This window comes from Rhinolophus hipposideros (genome assembly GCF_964194185.1).
Source record: "Rhinolophus hipposideros genome assembly, chromosome: 20".
NCBI classification, from domain to species: Eukaryota; Metazoa; Chordata; class Mammalia; order Chiroptera; family Rhinolophidae; genus Rhinolophus; species Rhinolophus hipposideros.
In genome coordinates this window covers 42,721,663-42,741,565 of record NC_138066.1, presented here as the reverse complement: position 1 = coordinate 42,741,565, position 19,903 = coordinate 42,721,663, and the positions used below count along the sequence as shown (strand labels likewise).

General features: G+C 42.5%; 1 protein-coding gene across 1 annotated transcript in view; it reads left to right on the top strand.

Moving 5' to 3' along the window:
- Positions 1–559: 559 nt before the first annotated feature.
- Positions 560–19,903, top strand: part of PRKCA (protein kinase C alpha) — a 378,844-nt gene continuing 359,500 nt past the window's right edge. The window contains exons 1-2 of the mRNA XM_081027731.1: positions 560–979; positions 3,909–3,940. Of these exons, the coding sequence (XP_080883857.1) occupies positions 807–979; positions 3,909–3,940 (205 nt within the window). The 5' untranslated portion in view covers positions 560–806. The remainder of the gene's footprint in view (positions 980–3,908; positions 3,941–19,903) is intronic.

Below are 19,903 nucleotides of genomic sequence, written 5' to 3'. Positions count from 1 at the left end.
GGAGGAAAAAGATGAGCTGGAGAGAGTGAGCGGGAGCGGGAAGAGCAAGCGGGGAGAGGAGCGGGGAGAGCGAGGGGAGCGGAAGAAGAGGAGGGAGGAGAGACGAGCGGAGGAAGGGGAGGAAAAGGGAGGAAGAGCAAACGGCGGCGGCGGAGACCGGGCCCGCCCCTGCGGGCGTCCGCCTCCGCTCCCACAGGCAGGCCGGCTCTCCCAAGGCCGCTGCCGCCTCCTCGCGTGTCTGGGCTGCAGCGAACACGCCGAGGCTCCGACTGCCCCGGCTCGCGCGTCCTCCCGCCGCCGCTCAGCCCCGCGCGCGCCCCCGCTCCGCGCGCGCGCCCCCGCCCCCCCCGCGCGCGCCCCCGCCCCGCGCGCCCCCGCCCCGCGCGCCCCCCGCCCCGCGCGTCCCCGCCCCCCCGCGCGCGCCCCCGCCCCGCGCGCCCCCGCCCCGCGCGCCCCCGCCCCGCGCGTCCCCGCCCCGCGCGCGCCCCCGCACTCCGGGCATGCGCAGTGGGCGGCGCCGCTCCGGGCCGCCTCTGAGGCGGGGAGTAGGAAGCGCGAGCGCCGGGCTGTCAGTGAGCGTGGGGCCAGCGAGCGAGTGCACCGCTTCGGCTGCCGCTCCGCGCCGCTCCGGCCCGACTCTCCCCGGCGGTCGCCGCGGCCGCGCTCCTCGCAGTGACCTCCGCTGCCGCTCCGCGTCCCCCGCCGGGGGTCGCCCGAGACCCCAGCGCCCCTCCCCCGCCCGCTCCCCCACCGGCCCTCCCCGGCTGCTGCTCCCCGGCGAAGGCAAGAGGTGGTTGGGGGGGACCATGGCTGACGTTTTCCCGGCCAACGATGCCCCGGCGTCTCAGGACGTGGCCAACCGCTTCGCGCGCAAAGGGGCGCTGAGACAGAAGAACGTGCACGAGGTGAAGGACCACAAATTCATCGCCCGCTTCTTCAAGCAGCCCACCTTCTGCAGCCACTGCACCGACTTCATCTGGTGGGTGCGCGCGGGGCGCGGGGCGGGCGGGCGGGGCGCGCGGGCCGCCACTCGGGACCCCACTCGCGGCGCCCGAGCCCGGGGTGCCCTCCGGGGGGCCCCGCGCTCCCCCACCGCGAGTCCACGCGGGTCCGCTCCGGGGCTGACTCACTCGGGGAACTTGGAGAGCCGGCGGGAGTCCGAACTCACTCTCTCGCGCCCGGAACGACTCGCGCGCGCCCGGGGCCGCTGTCACACGCGGGCAGGACTCTCAGGGCAGTCACCGCCGGGTCACACGCCCCCTGCCGCGGGAGGGAGGCTGGCCGCGCGCGGCGGTGACACGGGTCCCCGCCACCGGTCTCGCGCCCGGGTCTCCCCAGGCGCGCCCGCCCTCGGGGCCGACGCCGGAGGCCGCCGGTGGCCGGGGTGTGAGCCCCGGGGAAAGTGAGACGGGGAATCCAGAGGGCAGGCTTCCCCGGAGAAGGAGCCTGGGAGTACTTGCTGGAGCCGCGGCGGTGTCGCCGCGCGGTCCAAGCGGCCGGCGAGTCGAGCTGGGCGCACTCGGGGGTGGGGGTGGGGGTGGGTGTATTTTGTGATTCCCAGTGGGCGTGGACTCCCCTGGAACCCTGGGTCCCTGCGTCCTGTAGCTTGTGTCTTCCTGGGCACGGAAAGACTTTGACTTGTCTGGGTGAGCCCAACGAGGAGAGGCAACAAACTGTTGAAAGCTTGCAGTGGGGGAGGGGGGGTTAAAACAGAGCTAGCGGATGGCAGAAGGACAGAGGGAGTAATTTAAAATAGACCCTGTCAACACGAGATTAGACCTGTAACCCTGTTGATGAGGACAGAGTCCTTATTTAAGAAAAATACTGTAAAGGCTGGAGGTGTCCGTGTTCAGGGAATTTCTAATTAACTTAGCTATTAATTTGGGGGCGGGGGGCTCCGGGGAGAATTGATAACTGGGTGGGCTTCAGGGGGCTCTGGACCCTGTAAAACTGGGTGACATTTTTTTTTTCCTGAGATAATGACAGCTCATGAACGGATTCTCAAAAGATCCGTGCCTCCCCCCGCCCCCCCGCAAAAAAAAAACCCAAAATGTTTAGAAAGCTGGAACTAAGGGAACTCAAGGTGCTCCAAGTGTGAGGAGGAGCTATAATTGTTTTAATTTCAGGTGGCTAGGCTGCCTCTTCTACCTCTTGGTCATGGATGCATTCCAAAGCTCCCCAAGTCAGAGCTGTGGCTGGATTTCCTGAGCTCTCACCTCTCTTAGGAATGCATGGAGAGCTGCACCAGGGTGACAGTGCTACAGGAGTTACCCTGCCACCAGCTGGCTGTGTGGCAGAGGTATCTTGTTGGGACCCTAGGGAGACGTATGGGTGGCTCTGTGTGAAACATCTCAAAGGGCGATTTCCACAGAACTGGTGGTAATTAGGTACTTAGGGTTTTTTTAATGGACGGTTTTATTTGAATCCATCACATTTGGGGAAAATCATCTCTAAGGGAGAGCCTCACAAACGTGGTGCTAAGAAGGTGCTTGCTTTTTCCTTTTCTAGAAATTTGCTCAAAAGTACACTTTATGAAAGAAAAGCACAGCCACCTCTATGAATGATTTCCACCATGTAGCCCGCCTATGAGGCAGTTTTGCACCCAGGAGTGGATAATTGTAGATAAGGTTATTTAAAAAGTTCTCGGAGCATCAGGGCAAAGAGAGGGTATTGCATTTAGTTAAGGGGAGGTCTTCAGCCTCCTATGCCAACTGTGAAATTCCATTAAAAGGGAACAGTTAGGCTGCTGATGACTTTTGCAGTAAGTAGGTAAGTTAGAAAAGGGACTGCAGCATACATGGCCAGGCTAGCTAATGTCTTTCCACTATTAGTTGCCCTGAAGGATTAGCTCCTGGTGAACTGATGTGGCATGTCAGGTCACCAGGTGTAAGGTGAAGTGGAAAAAAAAGGTCTCCCTGTCTTCCTCCTGAGGAATCCCTGCAACCTTTCTCCACTTAACTGTAAAGCACCCACTTGGAAGTTCCAGAAAAATATTCACCAGGCTTGTCTAGTAGTGGTTTTCATTTTTGTTTCATTATTGTTTCTCTGGGTTCTTGATTTATGAGTTGTATTTACAGCACTGATATTTTGAAACCAAATGTTTGGGTTTTAAGTATTTTTTACAGGGGATGACTAAGTTAATTATGAAAATATATGAAGTGCTTTGTAAATTTAAAATGCTATGTAATGCAAGAGATTATGGCTAATAACCTTCTGAAAAAAATTAGTGCAGTTCATCAGTAGTTGGAACGGTGTTTGCAATTGAATGCCCATGTCAGGTTTCTCTGCTTAGAGAGTAAATTCTCTAAAGTAATTTACAAGAACAAAATAGCCTCTGTAGGTGCTTCAAATACTATTGGCTCTCAGTAAAAATTAGATCATAATCTCAAATGCAAACAGGAATGATACTTTGTAAAATCTGGCTCCTTTAGGCCAAAATTTAATGTTAGGGGTGGTGCTGTGTGGCAATTTCTAGACAAACAATATTTTAAACAAATTCGTAACAAATGACAAAGCCACTTTTAGCTATCTTTAGGGAGGAAAAAAAAACAATTTTCAATTGGTCTTTAGAGACCAAATTAAGCCACTGCCATTTTTCCCCCCATAAGGTCCTTCATGTTATTTGAATATACAATTATGTTCTTGAAACTTAAGAATTGATAACAATGTAAAAAGTAAGAAAGAACTTTGATACTTTGAAGTAGTTCAGTGAGCCTTTAGAGGCGGGGTAGATTTCATTCAAAGTTGAATTTACGCAGTAAGCCGTTCAGGCCTGTTTTTCCTATCAAATCACTGGTTTTTATGTACAAGCCTTTAACTGTGTAGAATACTTTGTCATATAATTGGCTTAAAATATGGCATCCAACCCAAAATATGTTAAGATAATTTTGTTCTTGTTTCTTTTTCAGGGGGTTTGGGAAACAAGGCTTCCAGTGCCAAGGTAAGCTGCCATGTTGGATTTCGTTTTCAAGTACAACATGAAATAAGCATTCCAAACAGGAACAGTATTTCCACTCATCTTTTCCTTGTCATCCAAAACATGTATTTAGATATTTTCAAAATATAAGGCCCAAAATATTGGGCCTTAAAAAAATAATCAGGTGGTATTGCCTGGTAATTGCATATAGAGCTGACTTTTTTCTCATTGGGGGAAAAACCCTTCCTGTGATTTTATCTTTTGCCAAGAACATTCTGTCAGAAACTGCTGTCTTTGTGTGGGTGTTAAGAAGAAAATGGAATCACTTTGTAATCGTGTGACTTTCTTCCTTTGTTTTTATTGTTCATCTAATGTATACATTGGGTTGGACGCCTAACTAATTTTAGGCCATACATTATGCTACTAAAGTTTTTTTTTTTTGCTGCTTACTGATTGTCATCCAAAACAAAGTTTGCACATCTTAAAGTTATGCAGAAGACTGGATAATGACTGGTTACTGTAGTATAAGGCAGTTTTCTTTCAGCTTAAATATGTGACAATGTGATACTATCCATTTCGTCTAGAAAGAAATCAGTCTCTTCCTCTGATTTGTAGTAGCATTTCACACACATCAAATATCAAACTTTTCATACTCGCCATTTATTTAAACTTTTTTTTAAAAAACCGTTTTGTATAATAGCTTGTGAAGGCATTCCAGCTTGATTAGCCCACCCTCTGGCTCTCTTGCTCACCATTTATATTATGTTTATTTAGTTCTGGTTACATTTCCCATCTGGGCATAGGTTTATTAGGGCAAGTGGAAAGTACATCCTAGCCTGGAAAATATTATCCTAACACTGTTTAGTATTAAGCACATTAGACACATTTTGTGACTTTAAAGTTGTTAGTAAGTTAATTACCTCTAAAACCTCCCACAGATTTGTGAACTTGTTTCTTGTATACATTTTCTGAACATTCTAGATGCAGTTATTTTATGGTATAATTATTCATTAATACTCTGCCTTTCTTCACATTGTGCTTAAAATCCCTGTTGAAGAAATCATTTTGAGTTACTTTGGGAAATCAAGGAATATTCCTTTAAAAAAGAATAAAGAGAAAGACGTGTTTGCACCAGTCCCTTTATAAAAGATGAAAGGAAAATGTAGCTTTTTCCATTTCTCAAAGTTGTGGTCCTGAGCTTCATTGGCAATGTTTAAGCCTAGACTTGAACATGGTTTCAGGAAGCTTAAAGATTTAAACTTGTGATTTTGGGCCAATGTGATTCACATCTACTGTTATTTTTGATGATGTGTTTGGGTGGGGACCTATGGAAACTTAAAATATTTACTAAAATTATCCAGTATAAAGTGGGTATGTTATGTTAAAAAAAATTATCATTTTCTGCAAAGAAAAAAATCAGGATAATGTTGATCCCTTTTAGACCAGCTCATCTGAGCAAATTTTGTTGGTGAAATCAAAAAGCGGATGCATTCATAGGCTGCAACGGGACCTAAATGGTTTCCCCAGAGCACATTTATTGAACTTTAAGTGGATTTAGCAGACAAATGGTCTCTGTCAGCATAACTCCCTTTTACTTAAATTATAAAAGTGCTACAAAAATTGTAACTACTGTATGAAAAAATAAAACTGTACACCCTTCTCCCTTCCCACCCTCAGGGATAACTTCTATTTAAGATATCCATTCATTCACTCAGTTGCACGTACTTTATTTTTTAAAAAGAGATCAAACTTGTAATCATTCTGCAACTTAATTTTTTCCCTCAGCAGTATGTGATGGATATCCTTCCATGTCAAAACATCAGTTCTACCTTATTCTATTCAGCTATTGCATGTACGGATATACCATTTCTCTACTGATGGACATTTTCATTGTTTCTAAATTCTTACTAGTACAAATAGTTGTCGATAATATCCTCGGACACGAGTATAAGTATTTCTACAATAGATACCTAGAAGTGTGTGTGTGTGTGTTTTTAAAATTTTAATGAGCACAGCTAAGTTGCTCTCCAAATAGGTTCCAATGTACATTTTCAGTATTGCTCTATGAGAAGTACCCCTTTCTCCTCACTCTTACCAGTATTGGGCAATATCAGTTCGTATGTTTTTGCTCTGGTAGGTGAAAAGGGGCTTTTTGTTGTTGTAGTTTTTAATTTTCATCTCCCGGGTGAGGTTGGACAGTTTTTCAGACATGTTTAGCCATATGTATTCTGTGAATTGCCTTAGTTTACCTGATATTTTAATTCAGGATTTACAAATGAGACAATTTAGAGCAGTGACGAGGTGCTTTATGCACTGTTCTCTGCATTGGTGAAGAATTAAACCTCAGATGCCTTTAATGAGTTCCCCTACGGCATTTACAAATTTTAATTCACAGAAACCACTTCAAGTATAAACCGATTCATAACATTTTATCTGCTTGTTATATTCTAGTTAGTGTGTTATTCTGTTTGACTTTGAGTAGGCATATGCTAATCCATTATATCTATTATTTGTTGTAACCTAATGAGATGTTAGCTCAGGACAGTGCTTTTTAAGTGTACAAATAATAAGTTTCCCAACATTTCCTAGTAAGGCACTCTCCTTGAAATTAATTTTTCTAACATCTGACCATTTTACAGTGTTTTCTCAATGTTCTCTAACTTTTAAACCTTTCCTTTTGGCTCTGTTTGATAGTCTCATTCAGGAGAAGAGCCCATTCTTATCTGTGCTTTTATCTGTACACCCTCTGTAGATGGCAGCTAGAGATTGAAACTGCTTTTTTATTATTTCTTATCCATCAGAGTATTCTTACCTGCTGGAGGCAGTGTCTTCTAGCTCTCAGTATGTTGTGTTGCTTTGGTCTGTACAGAAAATATCTGTAGCTGATACTTTTTAAAACCAGGAGTGCATATGCTCCCACTACACATTCATGTAGTGGGATAACTTTCAATCTGAAATGTCTGCCATCATTTTACTTAGTAAATGTTAAGTAAGGTTTGGAAGAAATAAGTGAGTTTTAATCCTTACAACGGGGTTTGTAACCTGCCATTTATAACATATTTTACAAGCATGTATAAAAAGCATGTAAGATTTCTTCCCACTTCTTCCCTTTTCCAAGATACACAGCATGAGTGGAGGCGGAAAACTTTTCTGAAGGAGATTTCTTGGGTCATTCCCACTTTAATGTAGTGGTCTCCATACCCTTCTTATATCAAAGTACAACCCCGAAAACGGACATTACCAGGGCAGGTAACACAGGAGGGTCCTGTAGTGAGAGTTTGCTTCCTGAAATAGTGAAACCAAGGGCCTTAAACACTGGGGAGAAGAAAGAAGGATGCAGGGCATCTCTAGAAGCCATAACACATTTTTCTGAAGGTTCTTAGGGGTGAAGACAAGCTTGTCCCTTTGTATTGTAGATTCGATGACAGTCTCAAATTTGCCTTCTGATTTTTGTTTGGCATAACATCCTGTTGGTTTGCGTGTTCTGCTCCGTGCTTGTTTCCCTGAGGCTACCAGACAGCTGGTCCTTGCCCATATATTCTTTTCAGAGAAAGAGGGAGAGAGGGAACTCGGCTTGTCTGGCTTGGTCATTGATGAAGTTGATTCAAACTCGGAAGATCTGTCTCCAGTCGGGTATTTTCTGTCCTGCACTGGCTGCTTCCAGAAGCATTTGTCCCAAAACAGAAGGATCCACCGAGCTGCTCAAAGGTTCTCTCTTCCTCTCGGCCAGTCTTATCGACTACTTTACTGCTGGAAAAGGGGATGAGCCAACTCTATTTTTTTTTTCCTCCTCAGTTAGCAAGCCCCATGTGCTTCTCTAGTTACAGTGACAGAAACAGCCTCTCCAAATGTGACCTGCTTATTAGGCATGCCAAACCGTTACTCACATAGTCTGTTACATCTGGTTCACTTCGACACGTTTTTCCTGCCTTCTCTATTCTTTTCCTTTTGTTTAGTGCCACAAATTAAAATGTAGCGCTCACCCAGGCTCTTTGGTTAGGATACCCTAAAAAGACAACATCCCAATCTCCACCAATGACTGTGATCAACAGGAGACAGGGCGACTCCGAATGAACGCCACCGGGTAGTTGAGGGCTCTGCAGGGAATCCGCATTTCCGTGTTTTCATCTGCTGCTGTGAAGCAGTTTTGAATCTTGAACCATTTCCCTGTGAAGAACATAAGAAACACTGTACTTAACCTGCAACTCTCACTGAAGCTCTGTATTTTTCAGGCTTAAAAAGCAGCTTGCCATTGCTGATGACATTCCATTATGAAGGCCTGTTTCAGGGTAGATATTTGCATCAGCTCACCTGAGCAGGACGGTGTCTTACGTTCCTTCTGTAAGAATGCAAGTTGATGTTTGAGGGAAGAAGAAACAAGAACGAGTCCCCCCTCACTGTGTAAGCTGAGGAATTCTGGAAAACCAGGCCAATTCAAAGGAGGGTGACCTTTCACAGAAAGGGGACTGAGTTGGCAGCTTTTCAGGAAACGATCTTTAGTGATTCCCATCCCAGTCTATAGTGTGGACACCCAGGGCCAGGAGACAGCAGGGGGCTGGGGGCCATGTTGGCCTGAACTGTGAGGCTGGCCCCCTTTAGCCGTGTTTGTCCTGCCCGTGTACTGGATCAGCTGACCACCCCGAAACTCAGCCAGCCTACTGATTATCAAAGGTGATGCCAGGGTTTTCTATCCTTCGTCTTCAAAATGGGGGTCAGCATCTTGGTACCCCACTTCTCCCTGGTTACTCCCCCAAAATTAGAAGTTATGTTAACTGTAGATGAACTCTGGGGATGTCTTTACAATTCCAAACAGAGGTCCACGGGAGTATAATTTGAAACTGGGAAGTTTTGTGCTGAGGTCAGATCAAAGCATTATTTCAGCTTCAGAGATGAAATTGTCAGTGACACCTAAAATAGAGGAAAGTGCAGTGGAGGTGGGCAGTTAGAATTGCTTTTTCAATAGCTTTTTCTTTTTTTTCTCCAATGCATTAATACTTGTTAGAAATAGGGACACACGGGCAAAACTAGTGCTGAGGATTCCCATTTGGTGCTGTATACTGTGTTTCCCGGAAAATAAGACCTAGCCGGACAATCAGCTCTAATGCGTCTTTTGGAGCAAAAAATAATATAAGATCCAGTCTTATATTAATTTACAGTCTTATATTATTTTTGCTCCAAAAGACGCATTAGAGCTGATTGTCCGGCTAGGTCTTATTTTCCGGGAAACACGGTACTTGGCACGAAGTGATTTGATCCGTGGCTTTTAGAATCGTACTTAGTACATTAAGGGAAAGTTTTATTTTATTCACATACACACATCCCCACCAAAAGCTGAAGCTGTAGCATGTGAAGTAATTATTTATCCTACTAGGCAGTAGAAAACTCGTATTTTTGAGGATGAATCTGACATTTAAGTTTCCTTTTATGATGAAATGGTTTAGTGCCCTCTGAGTGTTTCACTCTCCTGGATGTTATTCAAATTTCAGTATTTAGGCACACGAACCCTTAGCCTGCTCTTTTCTGTTCCTTCTGACTGTTCTGATGTCCAAATAGCATTAATTTCAGACCTCCCCCATCAGAGGCGGCCTACCTTTTTCAGACTCATCTAAGGATGTTTTCCTTCTTCCCACCCTCCCAGTCATTCTGAATAAGTTGCAGTTTCCCAGAAAGTGTTTTCTCCTTTCATCAGTTCTTCCCCCAGCCCCGTTTTGCCTGGAGTAAGGCCTGTTGCACCTGTGAGTCTTAGCCTGCAGTTGAGCTCAGACCTACACTACCAGTCTGGGTCGCCCTGTCCTACGACCCTCCCCCTGTCTCTTGTCTGTTTCCTCTGCCAGCCTTGAGTACAAGGACTGAGGCTGCTTTCTTTTGTGTCTCCAGTGTTAACGCAGTGCCTGGCCCTTGGTAGACACTATGTAAATATTTGTTGGGTGTATGATTATGTAAATATTAGGAGAGAGATGATTGTCCATAACCAGAAGGATCACAGTGACTTCTGCCTTTTTCCTTTTTTCTTTTTCTTTATATCTAATTTAAAATCCAAAGTTAGGTCAACTAGGGTAGATATTTAGATGGCTTAAGAAAAAGTACTTTCTGAAGCAAAGCATACTTATTCGAAACATGGAACAGAAAAAATTAGTTTGTATCTGTAATAAGTTAATATGTAACGCTAAACTTAAAAAATTAGTATAATAAGAAGAAACCACTTAGTGTGACATCCTATCTTTAGGAAAGTACCCAAGCATCAGAAATGAGTCTTATTGCCACAAATGAAACAAAAACATTTTGTGGACTACAGCAAGCGGGGCGGGGTGTAGGGGTTGGAGGGGGATATCTTGGGTATAGGGGGAAAATGAGAACCAGTTCCAGTACATGTGTTTGCTACAGTTATTTAAATGTTCTGTTTTACTTCAAGGTTGCTAATCACTGAAACCAGATTGTCATGCTCCAGAGGGAACAGTAGCTCAACTTCAATGGTTCTGGTCTTCTTCACCATCTTGTACCTGAAAGGTTTCTGTGCCTTGTGAGAAGGGATGCGAGTGGCAGTAGAGACGCTGGAGGAGAACTGTTGTAACTGAATTACAATCACTGTAAAGGTTTTATTCAATTGAAAAGGAGGACAAACTAATATTTATCAAATGGTGCAATATGCTGGATATTTAGCTCTCACATTTTAGATACTTTTGTTCCAAAAGCACCCCAGGAAGCACGGGCTATCATCCCCTTTTTAGAAATGGGGGTGCTGAACTTACCAGGCTGGTGGGAGGGAGCATGGGTTCAGATTCTGACAGTTGTGCAGCAAACAGTTCTCAAAGCCAAATGGAAATTTCTTGGGTACTTACAAAGCCTGGATTTATATCAGGAGAGGAAAGAATGATGCCATTAAGGGAAACATTTCTTGGTGACAGAGGATTAAGGCTTCACTGTCCTCATCTGTCTGTCAGAATTTCCATGACAAACCCTTTATTTCAGGTCTTGTTTTCCACCAAACTGTGAAACCTCATGTTAGACTTTAACCTGAGACATGAACATTTCAGAATCAGCATGTATTAAGTCAAATCTAATTGAAATTACTATAGCTACATTAAAAAAAACCCTCTATTAAATTATGCAAAGGGAAAAATGGTTTCTGGAAATAGATTTCTATCAAAAACTGGAATAGAGGGGAGTGATTTGATTGTCAGCACAAGATAGGAATTATTTAAGAGCAAGTTCATAAAGTCAGATTAGCACGAGGGCCGTTCCTCTTTAATGCTTTCACCTGCCGTGGTTTCCCCCCAATATCTATACATCTCTAGTTTTGCATTTGGGGAAATACAGATCCATTGTATGATCTGGGATGTCTCCAGTAGGCAGGTAGGAGATAAATAATGAGGGTGGAAATAGGGGACGTGAAGGTGCTACGCATAAGTTTAGCTCCAACTTGGACACACTAGTATGAGATGGGATACGAGGAGAGTGCTGTTAACAGCTGAATTCTGAGAGCACGATTCTGTTGTAGAAATTTCTAACTCCTGTCAGTGTCAGTTACTCTGTCGGGGAGGTCACGACCTGGTAGTGGTGTGTACAGTGGCTCACGTACAGCAGTGGCACGAAGTGCGTGATGCAGAGATTTTCCTACACTTGAAACACAATGACAACCACCCATGAAGTGCTTACTCTTAAACACTGTTCTAAGGACTTTTCATTAACTCCTTTGATCCTCAACACCAGTTCTGAAAAGGATAAGCACTATTATCCCCATTTTACAGCTGAGGAAACCGGCACCGAGGCACAGAGTAGTTGCGCCCCTTGCCCAAGGTCACAGTTAGAAAATGGACCGTCTGGGTCCATACTCCATGCTGTTAACCCAAGCGCTTGTCTGCTGTCTCGCGGTTCCCCCTTTGTCTTGTCAGACTTAAACTACACCACGAACTTGATGGTGGAGGGGTGGAAGAATGAAGGTGTTCAACTCGGTAGCACTTAACGTGCTTATTACCTGTCGTGGGAGCTTATGTCAGATCCGTGGACCTCGGTTGTATCTATATTGTGCCATACACGGCAGGGCATGGGATCAAGCCTGGCAGCTTAGCGTGGAAGAACTAGATGGAAACAATGTATAGTAATGTAAGTCTGAATGAAATGGTGTTGGAGCATTTGAGGAAGAGGAAGGTATCTCCTGGGCTCATCACGAGGTGGCGTTTTATTTTAGAACCCTAGTTTTCTTATCCGGAGGTGGCTTTGGGCTTTATAGGATGCCCTGAATCCCCTTTGATTGGAGCGACCGGGGGAGATGTTCTAAAGTGAGGAAATAACAGGAACAAAAGGAGAGGGATACAAGTGCCCCGTACATTCAGGGTGCCGTGTGGACCAGGTGGCGGGCCAGACTGGGGTGTCAGTGCCGACCCCCACACCCCAAGGAAAGAACAGATTGGAGAAATGTATGTGGAGCTACTGCAAGCTTTTCCCCACATACTGGTTCTTCACTAATACATTATTTCCTTTTTGTATCTTTTTGTTTTTATTTCTAAGTCATGCTCATTTTTTTCCAGAAAAGTGTGGCAATTACAGGAGATTCCAGCTTGTACCTCCACGAAAGATATATTGTATCGAAGCTTAGAAAATAACTTCTTGTCTTAAAAATGTGCTGCTTTGGCACTATTCCAAAGATGTCTACTGTTACGAAGCTGGTACTACCAATCACAGCGTCACGTTGGAAGTCCAGGGTCGTAGAGCATGGAAATTACGTGACTGAAGGTGATACACTGAGTTATATTTGACATATGCAAATGCATTGGTAAGGGAAATGATAAAGAAAGAAAACATTTACATGCTTAAAATTAGCACTTGGTACTTCAAAAACCGTACACTGACTTACCCCATCCAAATTTCTGGTTCATTATCAGTACTTCTCCGTGGGGTAAACTCAGGAGAAGGTGTTGTAACCATTGTAAAGGATGGTAAAGCAGACTACCCCAGGTTGGAGCGGAAAATGGATTTTCATCTGGATTTCAGAGTTCAAAATAAAACTGCACATAAGACTGCTTCCGGTACTATGCAGACACATACTTACGATATGCCACCATTCTGTGGGAGCTGGCATTCCCCCCTTCCCCTGCCGGGACGTGGGGGCTAGAGCTGAGAGAAGCTAAGGAGCTTGCCTGTGGTCAGATGGCTTTAAGATCAGGCAGATTTAGTAAATGTGTTGAGTCACAGTCGTTTTTCAGTATCTGAAGCTACAGATAGGTAGCCAATCCCTTTTACTTCTCATCTCTTTTTGTTTTTTCTTCCCTCAGGCTTTCTAATAAAGTATGATTTGTGGTGCTGTTTGCTGCAGTTGGAATAAAACTCGCACTGATTCAAGAAAGTTACGCTCATGATTGTAAAGGCTTTTGTTAGCTTCCATTCGGATGTGTCTTCGGGGTAGTAAATGAGCTTAAATTATTTTTCTGTTGAATTAATGTGCGTGATTATATATAACTATCTTAAAATGTGCAAATGGGAGATAACGCATTTTTTTCAAAGACTTTAGATATTGCAACCTGATTCTTAACTACATACGATGTAGAGAGTAGTTTAAATCATACTTTCTTATATTCTGAGTTAAAGGTACTTTTCTTAATGCAGTTGTAATCATAAAAAGTTGTGCATTTAATAGGTGGATTATAAGATACCATGTTGTGAGTCATTTGCATAATAATTTTGAAATTTTCTTTTGAGTAAATCTAATTCTTTCCCATGCTGAGTTAGTTTAATCACTAAAGTGATTTTTGTCACTTGAGTTTCACATTCGTTCCTTTGATCAGAGTGATTCATTAACATGGAAAATTGATCATTCTCCTGTTTTGATTTAATTTCATCTCTCTACTACAGGTTTAAAAATCAAATGATCATAATTTGAAACAGTTCAGAAGCACGCAGGACAGACTTTTTTTTTTTTGCACGTCCAAATTCAAGTTCAGGGATAAGGGCTGCGACATGTATTGTCCTTATTTTCCCTTTTTTGGTTAATTGCACCACAACACTTGCTGGTATTCGGTGGGGCTTGTGCCTGTGTGGTGCAAATGAACTGGCAAGATTGCATTTTATAAAGATTCATTCTTGAGCGGGAGCCGGAATCGTTGGTATGCTTCAGACTTGCCGTAGTCCTCTAAGAGGAATCTAATGAAACACTGTAGAAGAATAATTAAGATAAAAGGATAAAGGTACTAGAAAGCACGGGATAACTCATTGAGCGAGGCGCTGGGCTTGTTAAATTCTTCACTTACTATGATAATGGGACATGTAATAACCCTTTTCATGATTTTTAATTTAAAGCATAAGTTCGGGAAAAACAAAGCATTTGCAATACTTGGATAGGATCATTTGTGAAAGGGTGCTTTTGGCTGACTTGACTATTATGAAGGCCCGAGTTTTATCTCACGATTCTGAAGTACGTTGTTAACTTTTGGCCTTTGTTTGCATTTCCCATGTGTTCTTTGTATGTCAAGTTATATTTGATATTCCGTATATTTTGTCTTAACAGCCTGAAACTATGTGGAAACTTAGGATAATACACACACACACGCACACGGTGTGTATATAATATATATATATTTATTTGAAGTGCTAGAATATATTCAGGTCACATGGGCTAAACCTGTGGTCCCTAAGAAGGAATAGCTCTTATTAAATGTCAGATTTCATATTGCTTAAATTATATAGTCATAGGTGATAAAACACATGCTTGTGTTTACATGCAGGTTAGTAATCTAAATTCATACACATTTAAGTACGGACCTTTGTTGACCTCCTTGCTGAGTTCTGGAGGTTCAGGAGGAAGAGCCATGTTCTTAGAACTGCATGTGTAGCAGAGGTCCTTGAATTGCCAGCTGTGGAGGTGGCCATGAGTTAAATGACTTACTGTAAACCCCACCACAAGACTGTGATCACCTAGGTCTCCATCTGTCTCCCTGTTTCGATGTAGTTACGCTGTACCCACTCAATCTTCCTGCTTCTTGGTAGCTCAGAAACCTTTGTACTTATCAGCGCTTTGTACTCTTGAACCTTAAGCTCTATTGCCAGTGAGTACAGGTGCTCATCCAATAAAGTCTATGTTAAGAAGAAAAAAAGAACATGAGGAAATTGTAAACAAAGCAGATACTAAATTCCTTCGTTTTCTTTGAAAACGGGCAGTGCCTTTTGGAGATAAATATTCATCTTGATCTAAAGCATTGGAATTTTACTAAGTTTATCTTTTATAATTTACAGATGACCAGTCTGGTAATAACATATAAAGAAAGACCTCATTTAAAATATTGTATTAAAAATCGTTAAGACTTTGCATTTGTAATGGAGAATTCACAGGCAAGGAAAATGACTTGAAATTATCAATTTTTTAAACTTTTGTCTAATTTTAATTCTTAACATGATTCTTAGGGAACAGGCTACATCTGTTTCCTAGTCTACCATTAATCTTACATTGAGATATTACCCCAGCTGATTTCATATTTTATATATTACCTAAAGTATGTACAAATCAATTAGTGTTTAGAAAATCTGCAAATGTGTATTTTTAGCCCCCTAAACAAGATTCAAATCGTGACTAAATATAACCACAGAGTTTATTATTTGGTAGTTTTGCCTTCTTAGTATAAGTAACCCCACCCTTCGAAATGAAATTATTTCTGGACAGTGGCACAGAAGTTAAATATTTCCTATCGTTTTCCTGTTGTTGATTTAGAGTTCTGATCTTGGAAATACAGCTACAGTAAGGACAAAATAAACAAAATGGCAGATTTAGTGATAAGTATGGACATTTGTGCATGCCTTTTTCAATATTCACTTTCTAAATCCCTACACAATATATAGCTTATCAATGTTTCTGGAAAATTTTTCTTTGGGTCCTGGATTTCTAAGTTGCCTCAAAGAGGAGCCCCAAAGGATGGCTCCTGTATTATCCCCTTGGTGAATTTCCCCACAATACAATTAGCCATCTTTATTACTTCCAAGAAGAGTCTTTGAACCATGCTCAAAATTCGGACATTCTAGGTTAAAAACTATCACTGCTGATTTGATGTGTATTAATAATTTTGAAAATTTCTCACTAGGACTTAAGTGCTGAGGGTAGGAAGTTTCCATCTGACCTCCTTTATAGCGCCTTTGCGTGGGCTGTCTGGAACTTGTTGACTGTCGGGAACGATAGCCTTCCTTTTCAAATACCAGTTTCCCAGAAAAATCTCTGATGGTTCTGGGATGGGGAACAGAGACTTGCCGCTGTTCTGTGAACGGAGACTTCTGCCAACCACATCTCGTCCTCAAGTGACTAAGCCATCTTTGGCTCTAACTGGCGTTCTCTCATCAAGCTCCTTCTTAAACCTTTGTTAGAAATAGTTGTTGTTGTTTTGTTTGTTTTTCTCTTCAGAATTTTACTTTGAACTAATTTTAGACCCAGGAAAGTTGAAAAACGATACAGGGAGTTTCCATATATCTCTCACCCAGCTTCCCCCAGTGTTGACATCTTACAGAACCATAATGTAATTATCAACAGAAAATCAATATTATTAACTAAACTACAATCTTTAAATATTCACCAGTTTTTCCACTAATGCCTTTTTTCTGTTTTAGGATTCTATCCAGGATCCCACATTGCATCTAATTGTTATTTTTCCTTTGTCTTGTGGTGGTTTTTTTTTTTTTTTTTTTTTTTACCGAAGTTGTCCGGGGTTAGTGTATCTGACCATGCATCAGGGCAATCAGATGTTTCTCTTAATCATAAATCAAACCACTCCTTTTTTTCTTTTTCTATATTACTATCACCCTGGAGTAATATCATTGGGTGGGGTCAGCCTGCTAGGTGATGGTCACTGAGTTATATTGCTTCTCATTTTCGGGAATCTTATTTACAAGCAGGATAATAGGAATGGAAGCTGCAGAAGGTCAAGGATCTCAGCAGTTTGGTTTTTTTCTGGAGAGATGAGCTGGGAATTCAGAGCTTCAGAGATCTAGAAAGCCAGCCTGTTGTTTTCTAGACTACTGCTGTCCAGTGGAATTTCGTGTGGTTGTAGGAATGTTGTAATCTGCGCTATCTAGTGTGGTAGCACCAGCACTGACTTCAGTGAAGCACTTGAAATACGGAACTGAATTATTATTTTATATTTAAAATTTAAAGTTCAGTGGCCAGGCGGGGTGAGTGGCTACCATGTTGAAGAGTTTAACTTGGCAGCATCTTTAGGGAGAAATGGGATCATACTTTTTGAACCTTTCATTGTAAAATAAAACAAAGATATAGAAAACTGCACACAAAAAATGTATGGTTTAATGAATTACCACAAAGATAGCAGCCCGGTAACTGTTACCCAGGTTGAATAGTAAAACGTGACCAAATCCTCCATTTGCCTTGTTTCTTCCTCCAAAGTAACCACTGTTGTGAATTTCAGGGCCATCACTTCCTGTGTCTTTTACCACCACCCAGGTGGTTATGCTTAGACACTGTAGTGTAATCGTGCACACTTAAAAACAATTGGAAGTGTCCTTAAATGTCTCTTAATCTACAGTGTCATTATCCACCCCCTTATTTCCCTTATTCACCTAGGGGCGAGCTGGGGTTTAGGACCTGTGGAATTGCCCACGGAATTGTGCCAATCTCTTGCTCATGGTGCACTGGACCATATTCCTCTGCCAATTGGCAGCTGGGTCGGAAGGTTTAATTGATCATACTCAGGTTCAGTCGGGGTCATATAGTTTCTAAGATGCCATTCTAACTTCCCATGCCTATTGTTTTTATGTGTATTAATGTGGAAAAAAACACCAATGGAGTATTTTCCCATCAAATAAAGTATCCAAAATTGAGAACAGCTAACCTAGTTAAATTGGTTTCAGTTAAATTTTGTGGTGTACAGCATGCAACATGGAAAGGGCTGCATGCTACTTATGGAAAACTAGGTTGTCAGAGGTCTTTCTAAATGTGTGCTGTTCCTTATACCTCTGTAAATTTTATTTTTTGCCAAGTACTTCTGTGAGCAAGAAGTGTTTGCGTGTACATGTGTGGGTGTGTGTCTGCCTATTGGAGGTGGTGGAAAGAATTGCTAGTTGAATTGTGATGTAGCCATTTATTTGTCTAAACATCATCCACATGACTGTACATACTTTTTTGTTCGTGGTCTTTTAATTTCCAACACAGGAATAAATCGGGCTTTAGAACTACCGTGTTTCCCTGAAAATAAGACCTAACTGGAAAATAAGCCCTAGCATGATTTTTCAGGATGACATCCGCTGAACATAAGCCCTAATGCATCTTTTGGAGCAAAAATTAATATAAGACCCAGTCTTATTTTCAGGGAAACACGGTACTTTGGTGCACTGGAATATCTGGGGGCAAAGCAAATAAGCACATGAGAGGTCAGTTTGGTGTGTTCCTATGTGAAGAAGCAGATCGTAAACAACTCACTTGCTGTGTACAGAACCATCCTCCAGCTATTATGTGAAAGAGAAGGGTTTTCATAAGACTTAGAGGGCCTGTTCACTCTTATCAGGGAGTTTAAAATATAACTGGATAAGTGTGACTTAGACACATACGTAGAGCACTAAAAAGTTCTTTTATTTAAAAAATTCATGTATAAGTTTAAAGTGAAAAAACAAACAAAAAAACCAAGAGAGACCTTTCTATATGATTCATGAGCACTAGACTAGAAATTAGGTAAACTTGATTTGAATCTGGTTTGTCCTGTTTGTAATGGGGGAGTTGGACTCTTTTACGGGTAGTAAACATGACATTCTTGTCAGCTTCTATGGCAGACAACACGAATTTATTATGGCCCTCTTTCAAATTTAGAATCCTTCTCAACTCAGTACTCCAAGCAGCCATTCCAATATCATTTTATTGGAATTGACATGGAAGACCAAATCATTTTGTCATTTGTAGGCTGTCTGCTTTCCTGGTCCCCTGTCAGGTGTTGCTTTCCTGAGGACGGAGAAAATCCATGGAAGTGCTAAATCACCTTGCTACTCAGTGTTTACATAGTTCTCCCTCTTTTAATTCTTCCAGAGAAGCATAATATCTTGGAAAAATCTGTGGTACTGAATTTTTCCTAAAAATGCTATCATTGAAATATTGAAAGTTTCATGTGAAACAAACCATTGGTTGCTGAGAGTTGGCCTTAAGCCAGGAATTGAGTTCGTTAAGGGTGAATAAAACCGAACTCGGTTCATTCCTCGATGTTTTTCTTTTTTAGCAGCATGTAAAATGTTCAATCGTTCTGACTTCTGCTGGATTCAAGCCAATGTTTTTTTACTATCCAATTGATGTGAACTCCTTGTAGTTGAAATGTGGTATTTGAGTCATGTTTTGGTTTTGTGGTGTTTTACAGAGATCTGTGACCCAAGTAATCACTCTGGAACCCTTTCCCCTCCCACTAATCTGGAGAGGAAATAAATACTAGCAGTAGACCTTTGTGTTTGATCTGATGAAGGCTGAAATAATGGTACCCTAACTCCAGCGATGGTTGATGATAGCAGGAATACAGATTGTTCTATTCACAAATGCATGGAGAGGAAATCACATTGGCAGCAGCAAGCCAGGATGCAGTGTTCCTAAAACTGTTTGAGACCGCAGTTGAGAGGAGAAAAGCTCTGAAGGGTGGGTAGCTGTGATTTTTTCTTTTTTTCCGAAAGCTTGCTTACAATCCCTTGAGCTCCATAGAGCCCCAGGATTACTTTGAGTTTATAAGACTGCATGCTTTTGCATGCACAAATCCCATTTGTGCAAATTTGACCTTTAAAATAATTTCCATTACCGTCTCCCATCCCTCTTTCTCGCTTTTAAAAAAGCTGGGTTTTTGCATGCAGTTTTCGGTTTTATGGTTGATGTTATGGCCTTAAGACCTCCATGTATGGATGGTGACCATCCATCTACTGATAATTATATGTTCAGTACATATTATTTACCAGGCACTGCTAGATGCTGGGAGTGATATTACCTAACGTTATGAGTATGCCCTTTACACAGACATCTTATTTAATCTTCACAACCAA